Source organism: Bubalus bubalis, chromosome 13 (genome assembly GCF_019923935.1).
Source record: "Bubalus bubalis isolate 160015118507 breed Murrah chromosome 13, NDDB_SH_1, whole genome shotgun sequence".
Classification (NCBI taxonomy): Eukaryota; Metazoa; Chordata; class Mammalia; order Artiodactyla; family Bovidae; genus Bubalus; species Bubalus bubalis.
The window spans coordinates 2242523-2267726 of record NC_059169.1 but is presented as its reverse complement, the minus strand read 5'-3'; the positions used below and the strand labels follow the sequence as shown (position 1 = coordinate 2267726).

General features: G+C 54.0%; 1 protein-coding gene across 1 annotated transcript in view; it reads right to left on the bottom strand.

The window, feature by feature from the left end:
- Window positions 1-25204, bottom strand: part of COL4A1 (collagen type IV alpha 1 chain) — a 137744-nt gene that overhangs the window by 10019 nt on the left and 102521 nt on the right. Inside the window, exons 25-47 of the mRNA XM_025263080.2 lie at window positions 21366-21557; window positions 20643-20811; window positions 17791-17883; window positions 17599-17703; window positions 16932-17029; window positions 16274-16424; window positions 15955-16068; window positions 14913-15080; window positions 14708-14797; window positions 13748-13900; window positions 13499-13597; window positions 13298-13387; window positions 12192-12331; window positions 11473-11599; window positions 11300-11380; window positions 10793-10891; window positions 8499-8549; window positions 6885-7070; window positions 6181-6314; window positions 4345-4417; window positions 3384-3455; window positions 1687-1815; window positions 371-469 (exon numbers count right to left, since the gene is read on the bottom strand). Of these exons, the coding sequence (XP_025118865.1) occupies window positions 371-469; window positions 1687-1815; window positions 3384-3455; window positions 4345-4417; window positions 6181-6314; window positions 6885-7070; window positions 8499-8549; window positions 10793-10891; window positions 11300-11380; window positions 11473-11599; window positions 12192-12331; window positions 13298-13387; window positions 13499-13597; window positions 13748-13900; window positions 14708-14797; window positions 14913-15080; window positions 15955-16068; window positions 16274-16424; window positions 16932-17029; window positions 17599-17703; window positions 17791-17883; window positions 20643-20811; window positions 21366-21557 (2713 nt within the window). The remainder of the gene's footprint in view (window positions 1-370; window positions 470-1686; window positions 1816-3383; window positions 3456-4344; window positions 4418-6180; window positions 6315-6884; window positions 7071-8498; window positions 8550-10792; window positions 10892-11299; window positions 11381-11472; window positions 11600-12191; window positions 12332-13297; window positions 13388-13498; window positions 13598-13747; window positions 13901-14707; window positions 14798-14912; window positions 15081-15954; window positions 16069-16273; window positions 16425-16931; window positions 17030-17598; window positions 17704-17790; window positions 17884-20642; window positions 20812-21365; window positions 21558-25204) is intronic.

Here is a 25204-nt window from a genome sequence, read left to right as displayed (position 1 = left end):
TGAACCAGGAGCAGCCAGCGGCCTTCTGGCCAACACGGCGTCATTATCTGCTCCCCCTTGCCCGCTGCTGCAATGGTGAGTTTGAGCCACAGACCCTTAGGAAACCACACAGGGCCGTCTACCGGCCTTCTCTCAGTCATGTCCACGTCGAGGAGACACCGAGCTGTGACCAACAGTCTCCCGACCCAGAAAAGAATGATGACAACCCTCAGCCCCGCTGTGAGATTCTGTTTCTCCTAAGAAACAGACTCCTCTGGAAGTCTTTCCAGAAACGCGTTCTTCTGCAGGCTTTCCCACGCCCAGGCCTGAGGCTTCGAACCGGAAGACGCAGCAAAGGGGCAGTGAGGCTGGGAGGACACAGCGCACCTACCCGGAGGGCCGAAGGGCCCCGTCTCTCCTTTCTGGCCAGGGGCGCCGTCAAAGCCGGGTTCACCTGGGGGCCCAGGCAAGCCCACGGATCCCGTCACACCTGAGCGAGAGGAGAGAGGGGTCAGGATCTGCTCGGGGAGAGCCATCCACGGGCTGTACCTCCTCCTCCCCCTTTGAAATGTCTTCTCTGGCCTCCAAAGATGCCAGCACAGGGCCTGGGACCACAAGCGGGAAACTTTCTCCAAAAGCCCAAAGAGTGATGCGCACGCCGCAGAGGCCACGGCCAGACCGACCCCTGCACGGAGCTCAGGGTTCTCCCCGGCTTCTCCCTGCTTCTATTGTCACTGTTCGGCAGGCAGTTTGGGGAAAGGCAGGCACGAGGGGGCTTGGGGAGATTCGACGCATTTTCATTTTCTCAAGTGTTTCCCCCTTGGCCTTATTCTGGTGCCTCAGATAACGTTCAAGCATCAGACTTATTGGCGGGGTGGTTCTTCTGTTTGCATGCATACACTGCATTCTCGGGGCACTGAACCTGGAATTTCCGTGATGCTCACTTTCTACTCTAGATGTTATCCTTCTTTATTTTTCCATTCCTGCCCCTCCACAATAGCTTTAAAAGTGGGGACTGTTTAGCTCCAAGAAGCAGAAAGCATCTAGGTTGCAGTATCTGGAATCGTAAGAATTTGCACAGATCCTGGCTGGTTGGGCAGAGCCTCTGGGCTACCACGGAGAGCACCAATTCCCGTGATTCTAGGCCACTGCTCCCTGCCGCCCCCACCTCGCGGCCAGAGAGGCACTTCTCCCCCGCCTTCGCCCGCGCTGCTCTTAGTGAGCACAGCAGTGCTGAGTTGTACGTTCCCCCTGCCTTTTCCCTGTTTCATTCTGGTCTTTTTCCATGTGTGCACGTGTGGTCGGTCACCCAGTCATGTCTGACTCTTGAGACCCCATGGACTATAGCCGACCAGGCTCCTCTGTCCATGGGATTTCCCAGGCAAGAATACTGGAGTGGGTTGCCATTTTCCCTCCCCCAGGGGAACTTCCCAACCAGGGATTGAACCCGCGTCTCCTGCGTTGGCAAGCAGGTTCTTTACCACTGAGCCACCAGGGAAGACCTTCTGGCCTTTTTAGGCCCCTTTGAAAACTGCACGTGGTTTTGATATACATTAAGGGAAGATAAGAAAGTCATCTTCAAATACGAGTTTACACAGTCACCACCCAGAGATTGACCTGAGACACGTGGGTAAAGAGGAAAGCCCGCCCACGTCAGTCCCCTCCTGACCCCATGGGCCCTTGATTGCCCAGCCAACTTATTCTTACCTTGCTGTCCTTTCGGGCCTGGAGGTCCCTGAAGCCCTTTCAGACCCGCGGGGCCCTCGGGCCCAGGGAGCCCTGGTTCCCCCTTGATGATGCTGAACGGACCCGGGGGTCCCGGGGGGCCAGGAAGACCTGTGGGAATCAAGGCGGCCGCTGGTCAGTTTCACTGTCAACACTCGAGGCAGAAACGGCGTCTGACGTGAAACCCAACCAAGAGCAGTGCTTCTCAAAAGGGGAATCCCGATCAGATACACAGGTCACCAGGCGCTCACAAGACTCCGGGATCTGCTCACGTCTATTATCTAACCTAAAATCCTGCCTCCTCGGGACTGGGAGAGACTCAGGTTAACAGTGCCAACTGTCCGCTCCACTCGGGATGCCCCGACAGACTCCCTGTGGTGAAGCTCAACCCTCCGAGGGCCTCGCCTCCCACCTGGGGAGCCCGACACGTGGAATTAGGATGTTTGCTCTCATCTCTTTTCCTGAAACCCGCCTGACTGCACACCAGAGCCACTGGTCTTAATTTTTTAACGATGACCGAATGTTAATCCTCTTCATACTGTTCACGGATGCTGGGAAAGATCAAAGGCAGAGGGAGAAGGGGACGACAGAGGATGAGATGGTTGGATGGCATCACCGACTCGATGGACATGAGTTTGAGCAAAGTCCAGAAGTTGGTGATGGACAGGGAAGCCTGGTGTGCTGCAGACCAGGGGGTCGCAAAGAGTCAGACACGACTGAGCGACTGAACTGAACTGAACGTAACCCTCCTGCTGCCTGAATAGCTCCTGAAATACACGGAGCAATCGTGACGCATTTCAGGTCTTCCACAGCCTCCCCTCTCTCCCTTCTCTCACTCCTCCCCTCTCCCTTCTCTCTCTCCTCCCCTCTCTCCCTTCTCTCACTCCTCCCCTCTCCCTTCTCTCTCTCCTCCCCTCTCTCCCTTCTCTCACTCCTCCTCTCTCCCTTCTCTCTCTCCTCCCCTCTCTCCCTTGTCTCACTCCTCCCCTCTCCCTTCTCTCACTCCTCCCCTCTCCCTTCTCTCTCTCCTCCCCTCTCTCCCTTCTCTCACTCCTCCCCTCTCCCTTCCCTCTCTCCTCCCCTCTCTCCCTTCTCTCACTCCTCCCCTCTCCCTTCTCTCTCTCCTCCCCTTTCTCCCTTCTCTCTCTCCTCACACATTTCTCTGTTTACTTTCCCCCCTAATCATCCACATCTCAGTGCATTATGGCTACTAACTCCCTCTATCAAGACACAGTCTTCAAAACGAAACGCAGCCCTAGAAATGAGCTCCGGCCCGTGGAGGCCAGGGCAGGATGGAGATCATCTCCTTCCAAGACCAGCTGCATCTCTAGAGCCGCTGGGCACGTCCCAGTCCCCGTGGAGAAGCCAGGGCAGGCGCTTTTCTGTAAAGAGCTTCGTACCGCCCAGCCACAGAGGGTCCAGCCTGCTCGTGCAAGCCGGGTTCTACTCCGAGTTTTCACAGCTGATTTCCATCTGCCCTCAGAGCCTGTGAGAGTCTGTGAATCTTGAGCCCCTCATCCCCTCTGTGCTGGATCAACCTCACACACAGATGGAACCAACCTGGCTTTCGGGACAGATCGCTGGTGGAAACGTCAACTAGACTAGCCACACACGGCAACAACCCCGAGGAGCGGCCTGAGCGTTCTCGGGTGCTGTTTCCTCTCGACCACACCCCTCACCTTTAGTTCCCGGGAAGCCTTGGTCTCCTTGGTCACCTTTGATTCCCTGCAGGCCGGGGGCACCTTTCTGACCTGGAGGAAAGTACAACATCGTCTTTGCACAGAATTCCAAAAGATATCCGTGTGCGTGTGTGTGAACACATGCAAGCATCGGGTTGGCCAAGAGGCTCATTCAGGTTTATTCTATAAGACCTTATAAAAACCCGAATGAACTTTAGCCAACCCAGTAGATACATATACACACAAACATTTACACACATGCTCACATGTACCTGCATATACATATACACACCTACAAACACACATGCATACATCACACACGCACACACACACGCACACGCACACGCACACGCACACGCACACAGTGAACACGTTTCCAGTTTACGCTCCTGGAAGAAAAGAGCATTCCTTGTAGTCAGCAATGTAAAACTTTTGAGGAAACTCTCCTCTCTGAAACCCCAGAAGTCACATTTTTCCAAACACGCAGCAAACCCTGAAACAGTCACAACCGGTGGAGGGACACGCGACTCTGCTTTTGGTAACGATCCGGTTCCCACGTGTCCCCAGTTAGACTGCAAGACGCCTGCAAGCTGAGCACTTATTTTATTCACCTTTCAGTCACATGTACCTGATTTCTCAGTTAAAATCACATTGCCTGGAAGCTGGTAGGCACCCCATAAACATTTGCTTAAAACATTAAAAAATTAATGAATGGCCCAAATCCCCCACGATTTCTCATAGAGGAGCCAGTGATCCACTGGTTCTTAGGAAGGAAATCAGAACGTCTTTATACAGCCAAGCATGAGAGTCAACGAATGGGGCTGCCATCCAGAAAGGGCGTTTAAATGCAAAGAGGACAGAATCTCATACTAGCCATGCCAGTCTCTAGGCAGGAAGCGCCAGGGTTGGGGCCCTAGAGGCAGGGAAACGTGTCTTCAAGCAGCATCTCCTTGTGTCTTACCGTGAAACCCTGGAACTCCTGGAGGTCCCATATCACCCTTGGCTCCTGTGATTCCTGGAGAACCACCGATGCCCTAGACACACAAGGGAACGCCAGTCAGGCACCGCTCAAGGGACCCACGTCTCTCAAGTAGGCAGCAGTGGGGAAGCCAGGACAGCCCCTCTGTGTTCTGAAAGTGGCTTTGTGAACAAATAGGGCCTCATTGGATTCTTAAAGATGTAGAAAGAGTGACAAAACCTCTGTGCGTGCTTAAATCAGGAGGCTGGAAATGGCAACACTCATTCATTCACTCTGTCCCTTCTGCTCATCCATCTATGTGGTCACTTCCAGGAGCAGGTGTAAATCTGACGTCCCACTGTCCCTACCACACAACATGATGCCGTGAACAGAGTCGAAACTCCCTAAACATCTGTCGTGGCAACATCTGAACACCAAAGAACCTTCCTGGAAAACCTTCCTCCCAACACTCAACCACAGTGATTTTTCTTTAGAACTGACTTCCTATCTTGTCTTAAAAGAGCTTTTTAATATGGGAAAAGAAACATTAAAAAACTAAAGAAGGATTATTTTCCTTTACAATATAGTGATGTTCTTATATTTTAAAAATATTATCTTAATTTCTACATATTTCAACATAGTTGTTCCTTTCACAATACATAAGAAGTTGTATTGCTTCTTACATATATTTATTTGTTTTACTTTATTTTAACAAGGTAACTAAAATGACATGAACAAGTATTTGTAGATATGTATACATATAATCCAGTAGTCATGTATGGATGTGAGAACTGGACCATAAAGAGATCCAAAAAATGGATGCTGTCAAATCGTGGTGCTGGAGAAGACTCTTGAGAGTCCCTTGGACAGCAAGGAGATTAAACCAGTCCATCCTAAAGGAAATCAAGACTCAATATTCATTGGAAGAACTGATGCTGAAGTTGAAGCTCCAAAACTTCGGCCACCTGATGCAAAGAGCTGACTCACTGGAAAAGACCCCAATGCTGGGAAAGGTTGAAGGCAAGAGGGTGGCAGAGGATGAGGTGGTTGGATGGCATCACGGACTCAATGGACATGAATCTGAGCGAACTCTGGGAGCAGGGAAGGACAGAGGAGCCTGCAGCCCACAGGGTCGCACAATCAGACACGACTTGGCAACTGAACGGCAACACGCATACAACGCACGTGTGTACACACAGACACTGAGTGTGTATTTCTCTGTTACTGAGGCTCCTTTTTGCATCGTTTATGCATAGGTTTTTAAGCCAGGCATTGAACTGTAATTTCCAGCATTCTAACATTTCGCTTCTGAGGGTTCGTGCGAAACTAGATTGCAAGGCTGTTCTAACAGCTGCTGCCGTGACTACTTGCCAGAGAGAAGGGACTGGTTAGAGAAGCTCCGGGAGTATAACACGCATGTCACACAAGTGCATACGCCACACGCACACACACACGTGTTATCTTTCGATCCTTTTCAAAAACAGGACCGCAAAAGAGACACTGATGTATAGAACAGTCTTATGGACTCTGTGGGAGAGGGAGAGGGTGGGAAGATTTGGGAGAATGGCATTGAAACATGTAAAATAGCATGTATGAAACGAGTTGCCAGTCCAGGTTCGATGCACGATACTGGATGCTTGGGGCTGGTGCACTGGGACGACCCAGAGGGATGGAATGGGGAGGGAGGAGGGAGGAGGGTTCAGGATGGGGAACACATGTATACCTGTGGCGGATTCATTTTGATATTTGGCAAAACTAATAGAGTTATGTAAAGTTTAAAAATAAAATTAAATTAAAAAAAAAAAAAAGAAAAACAGGACCTGCCAAGGGACAACTCACCGGCATGCCCTGGAATCCTGGGTCTCCCTTGGGCCCTGGAGCTCCCGGAGTGCCCGGCCAGCCTGGGCTCCCCTTGTCACCTTTCAGCCCCTCGAGCCCGGGGAGGCCTGGAGGCCCCATGGGTCCCGGATGCCCTGGCGGGAGACACACACTTGCGGTCGGAGGAGGGCTGAGCTGCAAGCGCCACTAGAGCGTGCTTGGCACTGCCACCCAGATGCCCCCGACAGTTTACAGCAACATCTTGAGCCCTGAAGACATCCAGGCAGGTCCTGGAGGGAAGACTCAGCAGGCAGTAACCGCTGTGACAAACACCCCAGTCTCAGAGTCAGGTGTCCCGCAGGCCCCATGCTCAGGGGTGGCCGAGTCGCAGGGCAGCCGCCCTGCTCAGGGGGACAGAGGTCACGCTGGTTTTAAACCACCACCGTGCGTGGCCCTCGTGGTCCAGTCCTCTCCGTGATGTCCCGTCTCCCTCCCCCTGGTTACCTGTCGGGCATACCACGTTCCTTGACAGAAAGAACACAAGAAAAGCACCAAGCAACCGAGGCCCAAGCGACAGCGGCCCAGAGTCTTCAGTAGTTTCAAGGGGTAAAAAAAGCTGCCAGCTTCTCACAGAAAGCTCATTCAAGACTCTGATTATTCGTGTTACACCTGCGTACTTTTGTCCCTCTTTCGGCCCCAGCTCTGAGCGCATTAAACATCCTTACCTGGCAGGCCGGGTTGTCCTTGCGGGCCGCGGTCTCCTTTGGGCCCCTCTACTGCATGGCCTGGGGTCCCTGGCAATCCTGGCTGTCCCTGTGGTCCCGGGGGACCCATGAATCCTTGTTCTCCTTTGGATCCAGGAATTCCTGGGCTCCCGGCTAATCCGGGGAAGCCCACATCGCCCTTTGAACCTGAACAGTAAACACAGTTGAGACGGTGGTGAAATGCAGGGAGGAAGAGAAGCCCAGTGCACCACGGGGGAGGGAGGCGCCTCCAGAAGGCCCAGGAGGAAACCAGAGCTGGGGGCCCTTCTCCCTCCTTTCTACTGAACAACGGTCCAAACTCCCGCCACAGCCCACCTGGAAAAGGAAAGCTGAGGATACCAGGAACCTGCCATTCCTTATGCTCTTTAAAGCACGTGTTCTACGGCAAAGGGACTTGCACATATGTGGAGACAAGCCTGCAGGTATGGCACTGCTGAAATTAAGGGCTTGTTCCATCCACAGGTGAATGAAGAAGCACATGGTGTCATATCCACCCCAAGGAGCTCGACTCAGAAGAAGGAGTGAACGACGGACACAGTAGTGGAACTATGGCCCTGGTGACTCTCAGGCTCGTTATGCCGAGCTAAAGAAGTCAGGCTGAAACGCACATGTTGCAGGACTCCATCTGTGTAAAATCCTAGCTAGTACAAGCTAATCGACAGTGCCAGAAAGCAGACCAACGGCTACCTGGGGTGGAGTGGGGTGGAGGGGGCAGGAAGGGACAGGAGGGGGCTGGCAAGGCAGCGCGGGGAACTTCCAGGGCAGCGATGTGTTCACATCTCAGACATGCTGTTATTTACATGGATGTGTCCACATGTATATCAGAGAAGGCAATGGCACCCCCCCTCCAGCACTCTTGCCTGGAAAATCCCATGGAACCTGGTGGGCTGCAGTCCATGGGGTCGCTAAGAGTCAGACATGACTGAGCGACTTCACTTTCACTTTTCACTTTCATGCATTGGAGAAGGAAATGGCAACCCACTCCAGTGTTCTTGCCTGGAGAATCCCAGGGATGGGGAGCCTGGTGGGCTGCCATCTATGGGGTCGCACAGAGTCGGACACGACTGAAGCGACTTAGCAGCAGTACACATGTATCAAGAATTATCAAACTGTACACTTTTAAATGTATGCAGTTTATTACATGCCAGTAATACCTCAATAAAGCTGTTTTTTTAAAAATTTCTAAGTCAGAACTTGTAGGAAGAAAACTGCATGTTTAGTTTTAAACCTATTACACCAAACTTGTCAAAAAATGACAAAATTCTAGGACCGTCTTAAGGTTAGTAAGGAAAAGGAAGAAGGGAAAGAAATGGGGTCACCATCTAGAAGGATAAGGACCCTCCTTGGGGTCCCTCCCACATGCACCCACGTCACGAGGCTGTGAATCCAAGACACCGCACAGCACGCGGGGGCTTGTCACACACCAGCGGATGGGGTCCGCTCTACTGTCCCAGACCCTCATCTATTGCCACCCTAAGTCCAAGGGCTTCCCTGGATCCACCCGCCCTGCCCTGACGGCGCTGTGTGAGCCAGCGGTTCGCTGAAAAGGAAGAACAGATTTAGCAAATGTGTTACCTTTCTCTCCTTTGCTCCCTGGAAACCCTGGGAATCCTCTTCCAGGTAGACCTACAAGATAAAGGTGAGAAGCCAGGCTTACCTCTCCTAAAGCAGCCGAGCTGCAGAAGCAGCACAAAGAAATGCCCACTCTTTGTGCCAAAACCATGCACTATTTGCTAGACACAAAGAAGTCACTTCACTGTATTTGCAAGTAAAATTACGTTCCTACAGTTGTTCTAAGACACCGTGGACTGGATATAGTAATGTGGTACGTTTTCCCAAGTACCTCTTCCTACAGTTGTTCTAAGACACCGTGGACTGGATACAGTAACGTGCTACGCTTTCCCAAGTACCTCTTCCTACCGTTGTTCTAAGACGCCGTGGACTGGATATAGTAATGTGCTACGCTTTCCCAACTACGTCTTCCTACTGTTGTTCTAGACGCCGTGGACTGGATATAGTAACGTGCTACGCTTTCCCAAGTACCTCTTCCTACCGTTGTTCTAAGACGCCGTGGACTGGATATAGTAACGTGCTACGCTTTCCCAAGTACCTCTTCCTACCGTTGTTCTAAGACACCGTGGACTGGATATAGTAATGTGGTACGCTTTCCCAAGTACCTCTTCCTACCGTTGTTCTAAGACGCCGTGGACTGGATATAGTAACGTGCTACGCTTTCCCAACTATGTCTTCCTACCGTTGTTCTAAGACGCCGTGGACTGGATATAGTAACGTGCTACGCTTTCCCAAGTAGCTCTTCCTACAGTTGTTCTAAGACGCCATGGACTGGATATAGTAATGTGGTACGCTTTCCCAAGTACCTCTTCCTACCGTTGTTCTAAGACGCCGTGGACTGGATATAGTAATGTGCTACGCTTTCCCAACTACGTCTTCCTACTGTTGTTCTAGACGCCGTGGACTGGATATAGTAACGTGCTACGCTTTCCCAAGTAGCTCTTCCTACCGTTGTTCTAAGACGCCGTGGACTGGATATAGTAACGTGGTACACTTTCCCAAGTAGCTCTTCCTACCGTTGTTCTAAGACACCGTGGACTGGATATAGTAACGTGCTACGCTTTCCCAAGTATGTCTTCCTACCGTTGTTCTAAGACGCCGTGGACTGGATATAGTAACGTGCTACGCTTTCCCAAGTATGTCTTCCTACCGTTGTTCTAAGACACCGTGGACTGGATATAGTAATGTGCTACGCTTTCCCAAGTACCTCTTCCTACCGTTGTTCTAAGACACCGTGGACTGGATATAGTAATGTGCTACGCTTTCCCAAGTACGTCTTCTTACCGTTGTTCTAAGACACCGTGGACTGGATATAGTAACGTGGTACGTTTTCCCAAGTACGTCTGAGCTCAGAACCACTAAAGCATTTAGTAGAAAGAACCTGTACAAATGGGTACTAATCTCCCATTATTGTCTGAAGACTCACAAATTGGCTTTTCTCAGATGACCATTCAACTAACAGCTACTCTGAAAGGTGGTGCAGAGAGCCAGGTGGGCCAGCAGACAGCAGGGAGCCCACCAATGTGCATTAAGCGTGTGAGGCAAGATCCGAAGGAGGGAAGTGGCTGTGGTGGCACTTTTAATGAAGTATTTTTATAGGAAAATGAACGTACTTAATACAAACCTAAGGCCCATAGAATGAAAACGTGAACTGTAGAAAGAGGCCAGTGCCAGCCGTCAGGGAGCCTCTGGCCACCCATTCCCAGCTCTGCCGCCCTCGCTCCATCCCCACAACCTGGGGTCACCTGTTTCACGTTGAGTGTTACCCTCTTGCTACTGGGTTGGCCAAAAGTTTCATTTGGGTTTTTCCATCAGATGTCACTCCATCTGCGTGACCGTTAACTCCACATATACACGCGCATTATTACAGGTGTGGCTGCCGTCACTGCACCTCACAGCCTGCACTTTCTGCCCAAGTGGCCATGTCCCCATCAGGGAGAGGAGCAGACTCAGGGGACAGCAACTATTCCCAGGACCATCTGTCTAAAGGGAGGAAGGCCAGGCAGAGAAAGCAACGGTCTGGGCTTTCTGCGTGTGTCTCTTTCACTCACCACAAGAGCTCAGGCCATTTCAAGGGCAGGTGCCCAGAAGTATCTGTGGAATAAGCGAGCACTGCTCCTCCCCTTCTCATCCCGCCCTGCCCGGGCATCCACGTCACCATCCATAGACGCAAGCATGGAACAACGCAGGCGCCACCTTACACGGGCCCCGGTCACTCAGCGAGGAACGGGAAGCTCAGGGAGACGTGCGCTCCAGGGCACAGCCTCACTCTGAGAGGGAATGGACGCCCAACGTACCTGACTCGCCCTTCTCTCCCACCGACCCTGGGATTCCATCGCTGCCAGGCTCCCCTTTCTGGCCGGCTGGACCCGTGGGGCCAGGCTTCCCAGGAAGACCTCAAAGAGAACGGTCAGACTGGTCAGCACCCTGGTCTGTGTAGAAAATGCACCACCATTCTCAACATGCTTCTGAGGGGCCGTTCCCACTCCCCGAGCAGGCCCGGCTTCCCGGAAGTTGCTCCTGAATCCCCTTCAGAAGGGACCACTGGGTGCTGACCCCCAAAAGCTGGAGTGAGCGGAGACAAAGTGTATCCATCAGTCATGCCAACCAGGAAAACTTGTTTCTAAAACCAGTTCCAGTCTAAGTGGTGTGAAGACCTTGGACGACCCTGGAAGCGCCCCCAGATGCAGTCTATTCAACTGGAGGAGGAGGTATGACCCCACAGGTCATCCAGAGGTCATCCAGCCTGACGCCCTGTGACCTCCCTCCACAGGCCCCCACGTATCCTGAAATGTGGTTTCTACCTGCTTCTCCTTTGATGCCAGGAATGCCATCCAGTCCCGGGAGGCCTTTGTCACCTTTCTCTCCAGGCAACCCAGGGCTTCCTAAGAAAGAGCAGAACACCCAGTTTCCATGACCATGAATTTCTCTTTGCCACCCCTGGACCCCGAACTCGGGAGGAGGCTGGCCCACTTACCCGGATAGCCAACACTTCCTGGGGAGCCTTTGGGGCCCGGAGATCCGGGCATCCCTGGGATCCCAGTGCTTCCTTTCTCTCCCTTCTCGCCGGGGCTTCCGGGAAATCCTGCTAAGCCCTGGTCTCCCTGTGGGTGGAGATTGGGCCCATTAATGCTGTATCTGCCCCAGACACGGGTCTGGAGGCACCTCCTGTATACACGTGGGTGCAGGGACGACCGCCTGTATACACGTGGGTGCAGGGACGACCGCCTGTATACACGCAGGCGCAGGGACGACCGCCTGTATGCACGTGGATGTGGGGATGACCACCTGTATACATGTGGGTGCAACAACTCCTGCCTGGCAGAACTCCACTTCTGCATTTCTAAAGAGGGAATCGAAGCCTACTCTGGAAACCGAGGAGGAGCCAGAAACCCAGTGGCAAAGAGCAGCTGCCTGTTTTGCTTCTCTAGTTCCTCCTTCGCTTCGCCCCATGATAATTTGCTGCTCCAGCTCTCAGCAAGTCTCAGGTCCTCCCTGGGGGAGGCGGGGAGACTGTTTCGTTAGGATTCATTCACTGTGCAGAGCTGCTTACTACACAGTCCCTGGCAGCCTTTGGTGAGGGAGGGAGACAGGTGGGACGGGGTTATGCGGGTATGGGTGGGAGGGGCTTCCACGTGATAGGTGGGAGGGGCTTCCAGAAACAGGTGGGAGGAGCTTTCGAGCGGACGCTGTTACCTTGTCCCCGGGCCGTCCTGGAATCCCAATGCCAGGCAGCCCCGCCTGCCCTTTCTCTCCTTTTGCCCCCTTGTCTCCAGGTAAGCCAGGAATGCCCTGCGGGCCGGGGATGCCAGCCACACCTTTTGGTCCTGGCATTCCTAGAAACACACACAACGGAGGCAGAATGTATGGTTAGCCGGTGCTAATATTACAAATAAGAACGCGCCTCAGCAGCCGGTAGAGAAGGAGGCGGGAGAACACACATCCATCCTTTCTCGGGCTGTGCACCATCCAGGCGGGGGCCAGTCATCCCGCCCGGGAGAAGGACGCTGGGAAACAGCCTTCCTGTCTTTTAAAGACAGTCACATTACAAAGGGGAAAGGAATATGCTAACCGCTCAGCCCACGCCTACTTTCCCAACAGCATAAAGCGGCTTCCACGTCCTTTATTCTGCAGTCAAACTTCACTACCCAAATGAATCAGAGGGGGCGTGACGCAGGTCATGGAGAACAGAAGTGTGCCTGCTTCCACGACTGATGTGGGCAGTCAGACTAATTTATAAATAGGTGCCCACAGCAGCTGGACGTTCATGTCTTAAATAAAGAGTGAGCCTCTCACAGGCCGGGGGAGGAGCCGTGAGCAGGCCTCCTGGCCTGGCTTGTGGCCCCAGGAGATTCTGAGAAGCCTTGGGAGCCAGACCGCCCCGCCCCTCAGCTCTCAGCTCTCTGTCTCCTCTGTGGCAGCTGCCAGCTCAGCACCGGGGCAGAGGGCCCAGGAGAGTCCTCTGAGCTAATGCCAGGAGAGCAGGAGCCTCTGGTGCTGAGAAAACTGAGTGGAGAATTAATCGCCTTTTCGATGGATCCAGATAGACACACCTAGAGGAAGCCCACAGCCTACCACCCATGTTGATCTTGTTAAACTGGGAGGGCTTTTGTCTGTTTTTTTAAGCCATGGTCAAAGGGTCAGCCAAATGCCCACCATCCCTAGGCTGTGAGTCTGTGTAAAAGACACGTCTCCCTGGATTACGTCCTCAAGCAGTGGGCCTCACGTAAGGCTTGCCCCAGCAGCCCAACAGCTGCCACAGGCACGCCTGGAAGAAGCCCCCTTGCCGAAGCCCCACATACCTGGTAGGCCCATTCCACCAGTGGATCCTTTGGGACCAGGAAGTCCCGGAGCACCTGGGATCCCGCTCACACCTGGATCACCTTTAGGTCCTGGGATCATAAAGACAAAAACCCAACAGGTCAACAGCCACGAAAAGTGACAGGTAACACGTCCCCACACGAGCCCCTGCCGTGCGGGCAACCTTGGACTTCCCACTGTACCTGGCTGCCCGGGGTGTCCTGCCTGACCGTCCTTTCCCGGCACGCCTGGGGTTCCCGGGTCTCCCCGGGATCCTTTATCACCAGTCGGACCAGTTTGTCCTGTACAACACAGGAAAAAAAAAAATAATGATGATGCAAGTCTGCTTAAAGCAAGCGGTAGAAACACAGGTTGGTGTGTTATCATGCGGGAAGAACTGAAAGCCCATCCACTCCCCTCCCCGCCCCGCAGGTGGAGCTCCCCGACGTCACCTTTCTCGCCTTGGTCTCCCTTCTCGCCCTTCATGCTGCCCATGTCCACCTTGTCCATGGAGCCTGGCTTGCCGGGGAGCCCCACATCGCCTTTGTCACCCTTGAAGCCAGGGTCTCCCCTGGGTCCCGAAGAGCCGGGGAAGCCGTGGTCCCCTGCAGAGAGAGGAGGCACACGTGACACGTGGCCAAGGGCCCTGGGCAGTGACCAGCGCAGCATTCTTTCTGGCCAGTAGAAGCAACTGACAGACAAGGAACAAAGAACAAGCAGCCTCTCCGAAAGCGGCGCTCAAGGGCCAGCGTCCGCCTCACCCAGAGGAAGTGACACCAGGCAGACGGACAATAAGCTATTTCCAGAGTTCATCACCTGCTAATACTTCCAACACATGAGACTTCAACTCTCAATTTAAATAAATGACATTTTTCTCTCCTTCCTAAATCCCTTCATGACTCCTGGTCACAGTGATCCCTCAACTCTACATGAAGTAACGGAAGGGGAACTCTGTCCCATTCAACTACACAAATCACCACTTTTATGTCTAAGGTTCAAAGTCAATTTTGTTTAAAAAAAAACAACAATATTATTTTGGACTAAATGTCATGAAAGGAAATAAAAATTAAGACTTGTAAACTTGCTCTGTTTGCTACTTTGACTCTAAAGACTCAGTTCCTTTGACCTTGCATGATTGAAGATTCCACTATTTCTAAAAAAAACAAAACTCAACAGTGCCAACAAAGAAAACCCCAAAACCTGTCTTCTCTTTGACTTTTTGGTAGGGCACAGGCTGTAATCCCCATGAATCATGAGTTACATGAGGGGGACTTCTGGACCCCTCGCTTGACCTTCTTCTTTCCTAGGTTTCCTGGGATGAACTACAACCTACAATGATTAGAGAATTTCCCACAAGGCACTGGGGCCCAGACAGACACAACACAAGCTTTTCCGAAGTCACCACTCCTTACCTTTGGCACCTGGCAATCCTGGCACGCCCGCTGGTCCTGGCGAGCCGGGCTGCCCCGGAGTCCCCATGACTCCCATCTCTCCCTTGGGACCTGTGGCCGGACAGAAGGAGCATGAATGTTGGTGGCGGAGGCCGAACGAGAGTCGTGAACAAGAGCCAGGAGGCACTTCCCCAGGCCCACGTGGGTGGAGCTCACAGTCGCTCACCTGGAATGCCAGGCTGGCCGGGGGTGCCCTGCTGTCCAGGAAGGCCAGGCAGCCCAGACTGCCCCGTCAGGCCGGGGAGCCCCTGGGACCCTTTGTCTCCTTTGGGGCCCGGCATGTCCAGGCCTGGGAAGCCGGGGAAGCCTTTCTCTCCTTTCACTCCGGGGGGGCCTGAGACGGGGAAGAGAAGGGGCGTCAGCAGGACTGGCGGGGTGTCCAGCAGTGCCCTGAACCCCGTGCACCCGTGACTTTCTGCAGAAGGTGTGTGGCTGTGGCCACATCAGGGCGGGGGCCATGGAGCTGCTCCCCGTCCTCAGACAGTGGTGTGTGGGGCCGCCGCTGGGCACGCCCTGTCCCAAGACCAAGCTCCCTCTGCCCGCTGGGGCATCGGCAGCAGGCTCCTCCCCAGCCCTTCTGCGGTGGTGAGACTCAGCCCAGCGTCCCCCGCATGGCTCTCCCTGGCTGTCCTCTGCTGCCCACCACCACTGTCTCACTTGATGATGGTTATAAAGGCAGAAGCAGCTTCTAGACGCGGACTCCTATGTGTTACCCACGACGCGGACTCCTGTGTGTTACCCACGACTCACTACCCCTCCTGTGGAAGCATCAGACAGAGGCGCCGATCCTTCTGAATTAAATAAAAAAGGTACTGAATATACAATAAAGGGGAAGTGTCTTTGGCACATAAACCAAGTTCAGAGAGAGGAAGAGAATGGCATCCCTGACTTTGTGTGTGTGTGTGTTAGTCGCTCAGTCCTATCCAACTCTCTGTGACCCCATGGACTGAAGCCTGCCAGGCTCCTCTGCCCATGGAGTTCTCCAGGCAAGAATACTGGAGTGGGCTGCCTTATCCCTTCTCCAGGGGATTTTCCTGACCCAGGGATCACACTTAGGTCTCCGGCTTTATAGATGGATTCTTTACCATCTGAGCCATCAAACCTGTATCCACAAAATAGAGATTATCCACAAAAGGGCTGACTCTTCCCCTTTGAGCCACAGATTGTGAGTTAGGGAAAGGGGGCATTCTGGAAGAACGCAGTATCACCTGATGACCCTGGGGGTCCCTGTCCTCCGGGGGGGCCCATTGCTCCAGGGGGGCCGATTCCAGGGACTCCCGGAGCTCCTTTGGGGCCTTGAAATCCAGGTGGTCCTGGGTCACCTGGATGGGGAAGAAACAGTGACCACTCGCACAGGGGCACGGCCGTGTCGGGGCGCAGCACCCACCACACCAGGTACCGGGAAGCTGTCCAGGGTTCTCATCATTCATTCAACAAACATTTACTGGGGCCTCGTAGGGGCTCTGAGGCCACACGAGAAACAGGCCCCTTCCCTGCCACCAGCTGGATTTGCCCGTAAGACGTTACCTCTGAGCCCCTGGAGGCCTGGGGGGCCGATGGCGCCATGCTCTCCAGGAATTCCCGGTCCTCCAATGTTTCCCTTCTCCCCAGGGGTGCCGGGGATGCCAGGTATCCCGGGCAGGCCTTTGAGTCCCGGCAGACCAACTCCAGGCTCGCCCTGGAGACCAGAAGCACAGAGAAGCCGGTGACCCTCCGAGCCGAGGTTTGTGGGATGTCACACCTGGCGTGCACTTGGGGAGCTCTTTTGCTGCCTGTGGCTCGGGCCACGGAGGAGGGGCCTAAGGACCCTGCAGTGCTCAGGGCAGTCCCCATCACCACGAATCCTTGGGCCCAAATGTCCATGTCACGGAAGCTGAGAGAGGCTGCTGCCCACCCTCCTCGGGGCTTCATGTTGCTTTCTTCCTCCACTCCCGATAAGACACGTTGCACACGGAGACCCAGGACGCACACAGGCAACAGCACAGACGCGAAGCGGAAAAAAATGATTCCTCCGCAAAGATGCAGGACTGCGTGCCACCCCATGTCCCTTGGTATTTCCTGTCTGATGCTATTCCACATAAAACACGCTGACCCAACACACCCCATGAGATTAGCAGCCTATGATTTATGTGCCCAGTTCATCACAGCGATGTGGACAGCAATCTGGGGAATGCTCGATACGTACCTTCTGGCCAGGTGGACCAGGGTTGCCAGGTAAGCCGTTGAAGCCTTGACGACCTGGATTCCCAGGAGGTCCAGCGTCTCCAGGTAAACCATCAACGCCTGTTTGGAAGCGTCAAAAAAATCAATGTAAATCAATGTAAAACACTATTCCTGACATCCTCCTCTTCTTTAACCTGCTCAGATGAACTTGAACAGACTTGAGGGGGTCAGCAAGGAAGATGAGACCAGGCTGGGCCTGGTGGGGAGCAGCTGGGGGCAGGGACCACTCATGGTGCCGGCCACCCCCTCCTCTTTCTCCCTCTGTCCTGCCCCTCCGTTCCTTTCCTTCTTTGCAAATTTTTTTTCCCATCTGCTCCCTGCAAACACATCACACCAGTATTTGCAGACTGGGAATGGCGATTTAGACTCTGGGGACCCTGAGTGAGGTCAGGGGCATCCCCGTTGCCTGGTTAGAAAACCAGCCCAGATCTCCCAGTGCAGACCTGGATCTTTAAAAAACAAAAATCCTTGGGCCACACCACACAACGCATGGGAACCTGGTTCCCTGCCCAGGGACTGAACCCGCGCCGCGTGCATTGACCGAGCGGAGTCTTCGCCACTGGACTGCCAGGGAAGTCCCCGAACCCGCATGTGAGCAAGACCCCTCATGAGGCTCCAGCAGGGCTCACCTTTGGGACCGGGAGGCCCAGGAAATCCAATCCCAGGCTGGCCAATGGCGCCCTTCTCTCCGGGGAGGCCTGGCCTTCCGGGGCTTCCAGGAAAACCTCGGTCACCTGCGGCGGGAGAGGCTGGTGTCAGAGGAGAACAGGAGCACCTTCCCAGGGGGCCCCCAGGTGAACCGGTGAGAATCCTAAGGGTACCTTGTGGCCCCTGGAAGCCAGGGGACCCGGGAAGTCCTTCTGCTCCAGGGGGGCCGGGCAAGGGCACGACTTTTCCCGCCTCTCCCTTGGGACCTGGGGAAAGAGAACAAACGCTCGGCGTGAGGGCCGCAGCCTCACATCCGGGAGAGCAGCCCTGTCCACATGCCTCCCTGCCTTCCTCCCACTGAAGCCTCTCTCACAGAGACCGACTGCCTCTTCTCCACAAACGTCCAGACTGACCCGGACATTCGGTCGACACAGGCATCCCTTACGTGTCCAAAACAAGAGTCACAAAAAGCTGAAAACTCTGCACACACAGAGAGCAAGGCAACCCCGGGTCACCATCTGTCCAAGTCAGGACCCTCTGGCTGGCCCCTCTGAGCGTCTCAGATAGGATTGGCTCTCAGCTGCTCTGAGGCCCGTCTGCTGGAAGTCATCTTCAGGACCTGCTCTGCGGGTGACGCGAGCAGGGTTATCGCCAGCAGCCCAGAAAAGCCTCCTTTCCCTCTGCAAGCTGGGAGGGGCAGACCCAGCCCCAGGCGCCCGTGCCTGCGAGGACCACTGGGTGTCAGGATTGAGCTGTGTCAGGGAAGGACCACGGGCCTCATCCCCACTGAATCATCGTGTACCTTAAAGAATTCAGGATAAGGACGCCCTCCCGAGGGCGGCCGGCACTCTCGTTAGCTACAGACTGTGGGAACCGCCGGGGCCTGACCCCAACACATCTCTGCTATCAGCTCCAGGCCTGGGAACGAGGCTTTTACGATCCTCAAAGTAAACACAGCTCTGGCAGATCAGAGCAGCTGGGTCTCTAACCCCAGAGCTGCCGGGGTCTGGAATGGCCCAGGGACCTTCCAGAATGTGGACGACTGACCAGCGGCACTGCGAGCATTCCACCTTTGGGAACCTTCTTATCATCCTCTCAAGACCTATCTGTGTGTACCCCACTGGCTTTTCTGATGGTGGTGGTTTCTGACCGAGAAAAAAAGCTGATTCCTATTTACACTCTGCAAGTGTTCAGATTCAGAGAAGGAAATGGCAACCCACTCCAGTACTCTTGCATGGAAAATCCCAGGGACGGCGGAGCCTGGTGGGCTGCCGTCTGTGGGATCGCACAGAGTCGGACACGACTGAAGCAGCGTTCTTAGCACTTAGCAGCAGCAGTGTTCAGATTCAAGAAACACAAAGAACACTCGAGACGGTGCTCCAGGAATCAGGAGTAGGAGGGCCCCTTCTCCAAGACCAAGGGGCTTCCTAAGTCAAGCCCAGGATGTTCTGCCCCGAAAGGAATCATAAATGAGACATTTCTCAGATCCTTGCTAAACAGCAAACAAGTCAGTCCTAACTTAAGGCCAAGTAACTAGTGATCACCTAGCAATAACATTAGGAATAACCGACACAGAAGGCTGGGTTTGGACTTCCATCAAAGGCTGCTGGCATTTCCTGTGGCACCGAGCTGATGACTGTACGCTGTGCCTTCACAGGGAGGTGGCGGCGCCCAGCGGGTGCCGAGACTGGTGAAACTTGGGGCTGGACACCGGCTCGGGACGGGGGGCAGCTCTTCCTGGAAACTCTGACCGTCCACTGCTGAGTCACTGCACTCCTCGGGGTTTCCTGCTCACGCCACGGGAATCATCCCTGGCCACCTTTCACTCACTTCTCCAACTTTTAAAACGTCTCAGTAAAGTCACGTCTTCTGTCCTCTGTGTCCCGGTCACTCCTGACCTCTTCTTTTCTAAGTTTTGCAGGCAACCATGTCAGTGTTCCCTTTCTTCTCAGTGGTCACTCAGTCGCTAGGTCGAGTCTGACTCTCTGTGACCTACGGACTGCAGCACGCCAGGCGCCCCTGTCCTTCACCATCTCCTGGAGTTTGCCCAGACTCATGTCTATCGCGTGAACCATCTCATCCTCTGTCGTCCCTTTCTCTTCCTGCCCTCAATCTTTCCCAGCATCAGGGTCTTTTCCAATGAGTCAGTTGTTCACATCAGATGGTCAAAGTACTGGAGCTTCAGCTTCAGCGTCAGTCCTTCCAATGAATCACAGTCAGCTAACAATGAGCAGCTGCGTGCGGGCCCTGGCGAGCCCCCTTCCCTGCGGTCCCTGACGATGAACCAGTGACGGTGATGCCATGGAGCACATCCGGTGGACCCCTCACACAGCCTGCCCCCCACACCCTCTGCTGACGCCAGGCGGTGGGCCCTGGGAGGGTGGGAGCTCTGGCTTGCTTCCTCTCCGGTCACTTAGCAGCATGCGTGGCACCCGGAGCGACACGAAAACTGCCAGGTGACTGAAACTAGCATGGAACTAAATAGCCAAGTCGACGCGGCTGTGGGTCAGTCACTGAGTGTGTGCAGATCAGCGGAGGGGTGGGAAGGACGTGGCCTGGGAGACACAGAAGCCAAAACGGGCCACGCATCGGGGAAAAAGGGAGCTCGGGCTTATGCTGTTTTAACATCCACATAAAGGGCTGATTTTCGCTGGTACATACGGCGTGTGCGTGCTGCGTGCTAAGTTGCTTCAGTCATGTCCCACTCTGCAACCCCCTGGACTGGAGCCTGCCAGGCTCCTCTGTCCATGGGATTCTCCAGGGAAGAATACTAGAGAGGGCTGCCATGCATGGCATAGTTATTTACAAGGAAATTACCTTAAATTCAACTTCTTATCATCCAGATGCGACACACATCACCCGGCCCAGCTCATAAAGGAAGGGATGACATATGGGAATGCTAAGGAAGGACCTGTCCAGGCCACAGTCCACCTCCTGGCAGGACTGAAACCAGACCCATACCCGCACCTGGCTGAGCCCAGGCTCCTGGTGCTCTGGGGCAGCACCCGAGGACCTCGGGCCTCACCTGGCTGGCCTGGGGCCCCGGGGGTTCCTGGGAAGCCCATCTGTCCTTTGTCACCAATGGGGCCAATCGGACCAAAGCCTGGAGGCCCTGGAGGGCCGATGTCGCCACGGCTCCCGGGGAATCCGACGCCTCCCGGGGGGCCACGCTCCCCTTTCAATCCTACTGAACCCTGGAGTGAAAAAGAGAGCGTTATCAGCAGACATACCAGCGCTCCGACCCAGCACACATTTCCCAGCATCCGTGGTAAATGAGTGACCAGGGTCTAACATGGCTGTGCTACTTATTTACCTCGACCCGTCAGCAAAGGTCAACCTGCAGTTAATCAGTGAAACCAGCATTCTTCCGTCTCAGCAGAGCGATCACCCTGCCTGCCTCCCCCCAGACCAGGGCACACGCCACAGAGGAAGGCATTTATCTCTGGAATCTTCTCTGAAAGGGTGACTTGAACGCCATTAACTTTAAACTTCACCTCCCACCCAACAGGTGGGCACCTTTTCAGTTCCCCCAGATCCATCAGAAGACAGTGGCCCCCTTATCATCTCATTGTTCAAGGCGAGGTCCTCAACTCCCGAGTTTACAGACCACAGCTTTCCCAGGGGACGAGAGACGAGTCTGTCTATGACAATGACCCCCGAGTGGAAACAGGCAGTTATGATATTAATGACTCATTTATCTACCTCTCCATCTGTCAAGCACACGTTCAGAGTCTGGGAATCCACCTACCGGGGAGCCTCTGGGGCCGGGCAGACCCGGTTGGCCGTCTCTTCCGGGGGAGCCCGCTCTGCCTGGCATGCCGGGCTGGCCTGGGAAGCCGGGGTCTCCTTTGTCGCCTTTGAGCCGTATGTCGAAGTAGATCTCACCGGGCTCGCCCTTGGCTCCCGGCTGGCCCATGAGCCCCGGCGCACCTTGAGGACCCTGCAAGAACAGAACATTATGATGCCCCCGGCAAAGACGCTGGTCCGGAGAGCAACGCAGAGCCAACAAGGAGCCAGGACGCCTGGGCCAAGTGGGAACGGGCACTGGTTTCCTCGTTCCCTGTCTGGGAGCCAGCCAGCAGCTCTGTGACCAAGCCCTGAGCTGACCTCACTGCCGCGTTGCCCTGAAAAAGCCTTTAGGAGGGATTGCTGGCAGGGGCAGGCACAAAGCAGCTGTCCCCAGCCCGTGGGCCAGTCCCCAGTGACTTTCTTGCCTTTCACAACTGCTAACATTGCCCAGAACAGGTCAGCTCTGACTGGAAGGAGCTGGATTGAGACTCCTTGGGCCCAGGAGCCAGAGCCGGAGCTGGGAACAGCCACGTTCTCCACGTCTGGCCAGTGCTGAAATCAACGCAGCTTCCCTTCCATGCTCACAGCCCTAATTCTGGAAGAGATGAGAGGGTGCAAGGCACCTGGGCAGAGGAGACGCCCGTGGTGAGCACCCAGCCAGCTCTGTAACCACGACGCTGAGCCGTCAATGGAACACGAGTAAGTTTCCCAAGAGACTATCTCTCAGCTCCTGGAAGGCAGGATCCTCAAGGGAGGCCCACACCCCTAGAAGGTGCTTCCTCCAGCCTCCGGAGCAGAGGGAAGGGCCAGGGCTTCCAACGACTGTCTCAGTGAGCTGCTCTGAGAGGAGTCTGCAGGCTCCCTGCTCACTAGGCAGGATTCGTGTGGCTTGAGCCCCTTTTTGTAAACTCCCTTTGAAATGGATTTTGGATGTCTGTGAACCACACACACACACATGCACACACACACACACACACACACTCACGCACGCACACACCTCTGTGTCTATGTGTAACCTGGGCTCCTCAATGGAGAGAGCCAGGGGGCAGGGAGACACCCAAATCTACACAAGCTTTAGACGTCAACACAGCTCCCATTCCCCACACGCCTGCGAGGTGTCCCATCCTGGGGCACCCCTGACTCTTAACCCAACTCTGCAGGGAAACCACGGGAACGACCACTCTGCAGGTGAGGAGCTAATATTCAGAGAAGGTCAGTGATATGTCCAGGACCGCACGCCAGAAAGTACTGATTTCCCGCCGCAGAGCCCATCCTGGGTCCCCCTACACCCTGTGGGCCCCGTGGAGTCAGGTGTTATCTAGGAAAGCCTGCCTTGGACACAGACATGGGGGCTCGGCTCGGAGGGGTTTGGGGGCTGGCACGCTAGGGAGACATCACCATGGGGCTGACATGTGTCTGCTCATCTGGCCTCCAAGGAGTCAGACGGTGCCAGCTAAGTTGTGGGGAGGCTGCTCCGCCCAGACGGGCAGTTACCCCTTCTCAGAGACGCAGCCAAAAACAGCCAGGGCTCTTCCAGAAGTCGGGAGAGGGGCGACAAGGCTGCACTGCCCACTACTCTTTAAAAACTTAACATTAAGCCTCAGTTCCTTAGTCTCACAGCCACACTTCAAGGACTCAGTAGCCACCACCGGCCAAGGGTGCCCAAACTGGACAGTGCTGACAGAGGGGGTCTCTCCTGGCAGAAAGTGCTGCTGGACAGACACCGCTGGTTGGAGTTGGCCCTGGGCCGGAAGTGCCCCTGGGAGCTGAGAGTGCTTCGCTCAGCTCTCCTGGGGTGTTGGGGGCCAGAGTGAGGTACTCTGCCCGTGGCAAAGGTCATGAGGAAGGAGGCTCGACATACGCAAAGGCGGGATCGAGCCTCAGGAGTCCCCCTGGAAATCCTCGAACATCTACCCTCATAACCAGAGCCTGCCTACTTTACTACTTTGTGCTCTCACCTACACCTCTGACTTTACGGGGGGCTGTCCCCCACCACCTCTTTCGGAGAAGGCGTTAACCTAGAGCTCCAGTTAATAAAAACTCCTGGGCGTGACAAGAGTGTTTTAACCTACAAACTCCTCTGAAGGTTCTCTAGCCTGCCTGACAGGCTTGTCTGGCCACATGTGATTGCTCACAGCCTCCCAACTGTTGAGAGGCACGAGATGCTTTAAACCTTCTAAAAACAGGTTCTTTAGAAAAGTTAGAAAATTATTAGTATAAGTATAATGGGCTGATTAGAAATCGTATTGGTGAAGGGTTTTTCATTTGTTGAGCCAATGTTTATTGCTAAGTCTCCATATCCCCTGCCCTTAACACACATTAATGAATATATAGAAGAAATAAGTATTAACCTTTGATATAAATCACGTTAGACTTTAGGCTAAGTAAATTCTTTCCTTAACTAAAACCCACTACACCCTCACCCTATAGGAATGTAACTTTATTTGGGTGGCGTCTGTTTTAAGAATAATCACCCTTGGAGAAATAAGTGTCCTGGTTGACTGACCACTGTCACAAGGAGAGGGTCGTAAATTGTCAGCAGGCCCCCTGGCCAGAAGATGATGTAACACCCCTAAGACCTCTGTATACATTTGTATGAAGCACCTGACTTTGATAAAAGTCAGGACTGCTGACCCCGCGTGACTTTTGCATAACATCTCAGTGTATAAAAGTAGACCATGGAAAATAAAGAATTGGGATCAGTTCCTCGAACGACTGGTCTCCCCATGTCTCTCTCACTCTGGCTGAGTCTCCATCTGGAGCGCGGAACCCACCATGCTTAATAATTATGCCTGGGCTTCTAAGATCCGACCGGGGAGGCCTCAGTGTCTCCTCTCCTTTGGGAGAACGGAAGGACGCCTGTGGCCTACGTAAGTGGTGCAAACTTCTTGTCTTGAAGTTTTATTGGTCCCCCGCGTAAACCAAGCTACTCAGCCTCTTTTCTCCACTGAATTTTCCTACTGAGCTATCCTCATTCTATTACTCTTTATATCCTTAATTAACGTTTAATTAAGCAGTTGTTTCCTGACCCTCGCCTACGCCGTCTCTCCTTTGAATACCCTGGATCAGCTGGGGCTGGACCCCGGCACTGGGGGATCAGGGAAAACGCTCGACCCCCGTGTGCTGGTCCCCGGAGGGGCCACGCAGTGCTCCCACCAGCCACGCGCTGGGAAGGTTAGCAGGGTCAGGGGAAAGCCATTACTTGGCTGAAAGCTGCTGTGGTATTTTGTAGCGTTTTCTCTCCGAGTTAATATTAGCTCCCGTGCATCCTTCAGTTCAGTTAGTTCAGTCGCTCAGTCGTGTCCACCTCTTTGCGACCCCATGGACTGCAGCACACCAGGCCTCCCTGTCCATCACCAACTCCCGGAGCTTGCTCAAACTCATGTCCATTGAGTCGGTGATGACGCCCAGCTAAACTCAGAAACCTCTTCAGACAGGAGCTCTGTTCCCACGTTACCACAATGCAGCCTGGGGTCCTCCCTGCTCTCAGGGACATTCACTGCCTGCTCATCTCTCCACTAGCTTTTCAGGGCTTTGAGGGCAAGACCAAGGCTCCAAGGCTTTCTTTCTTATCTCCATGTGTCTGTCTCCAAGAGGGAGATGCTGGAGGAAGGACATGCTGAACCAGCAATCTCCATCAATAAAAAATTAATGCCAGTGTAAGGAATTACAACCAGTGCAGAACTTCTCAAAGCAGAAGAACCTCTTATGTTGTGTCAATGATTCACAGTTTAGAGATACAGTGCTTTCTAATACTATGAGCACAGGGTGGGAAAAATACAATTTTTCCCCCATACC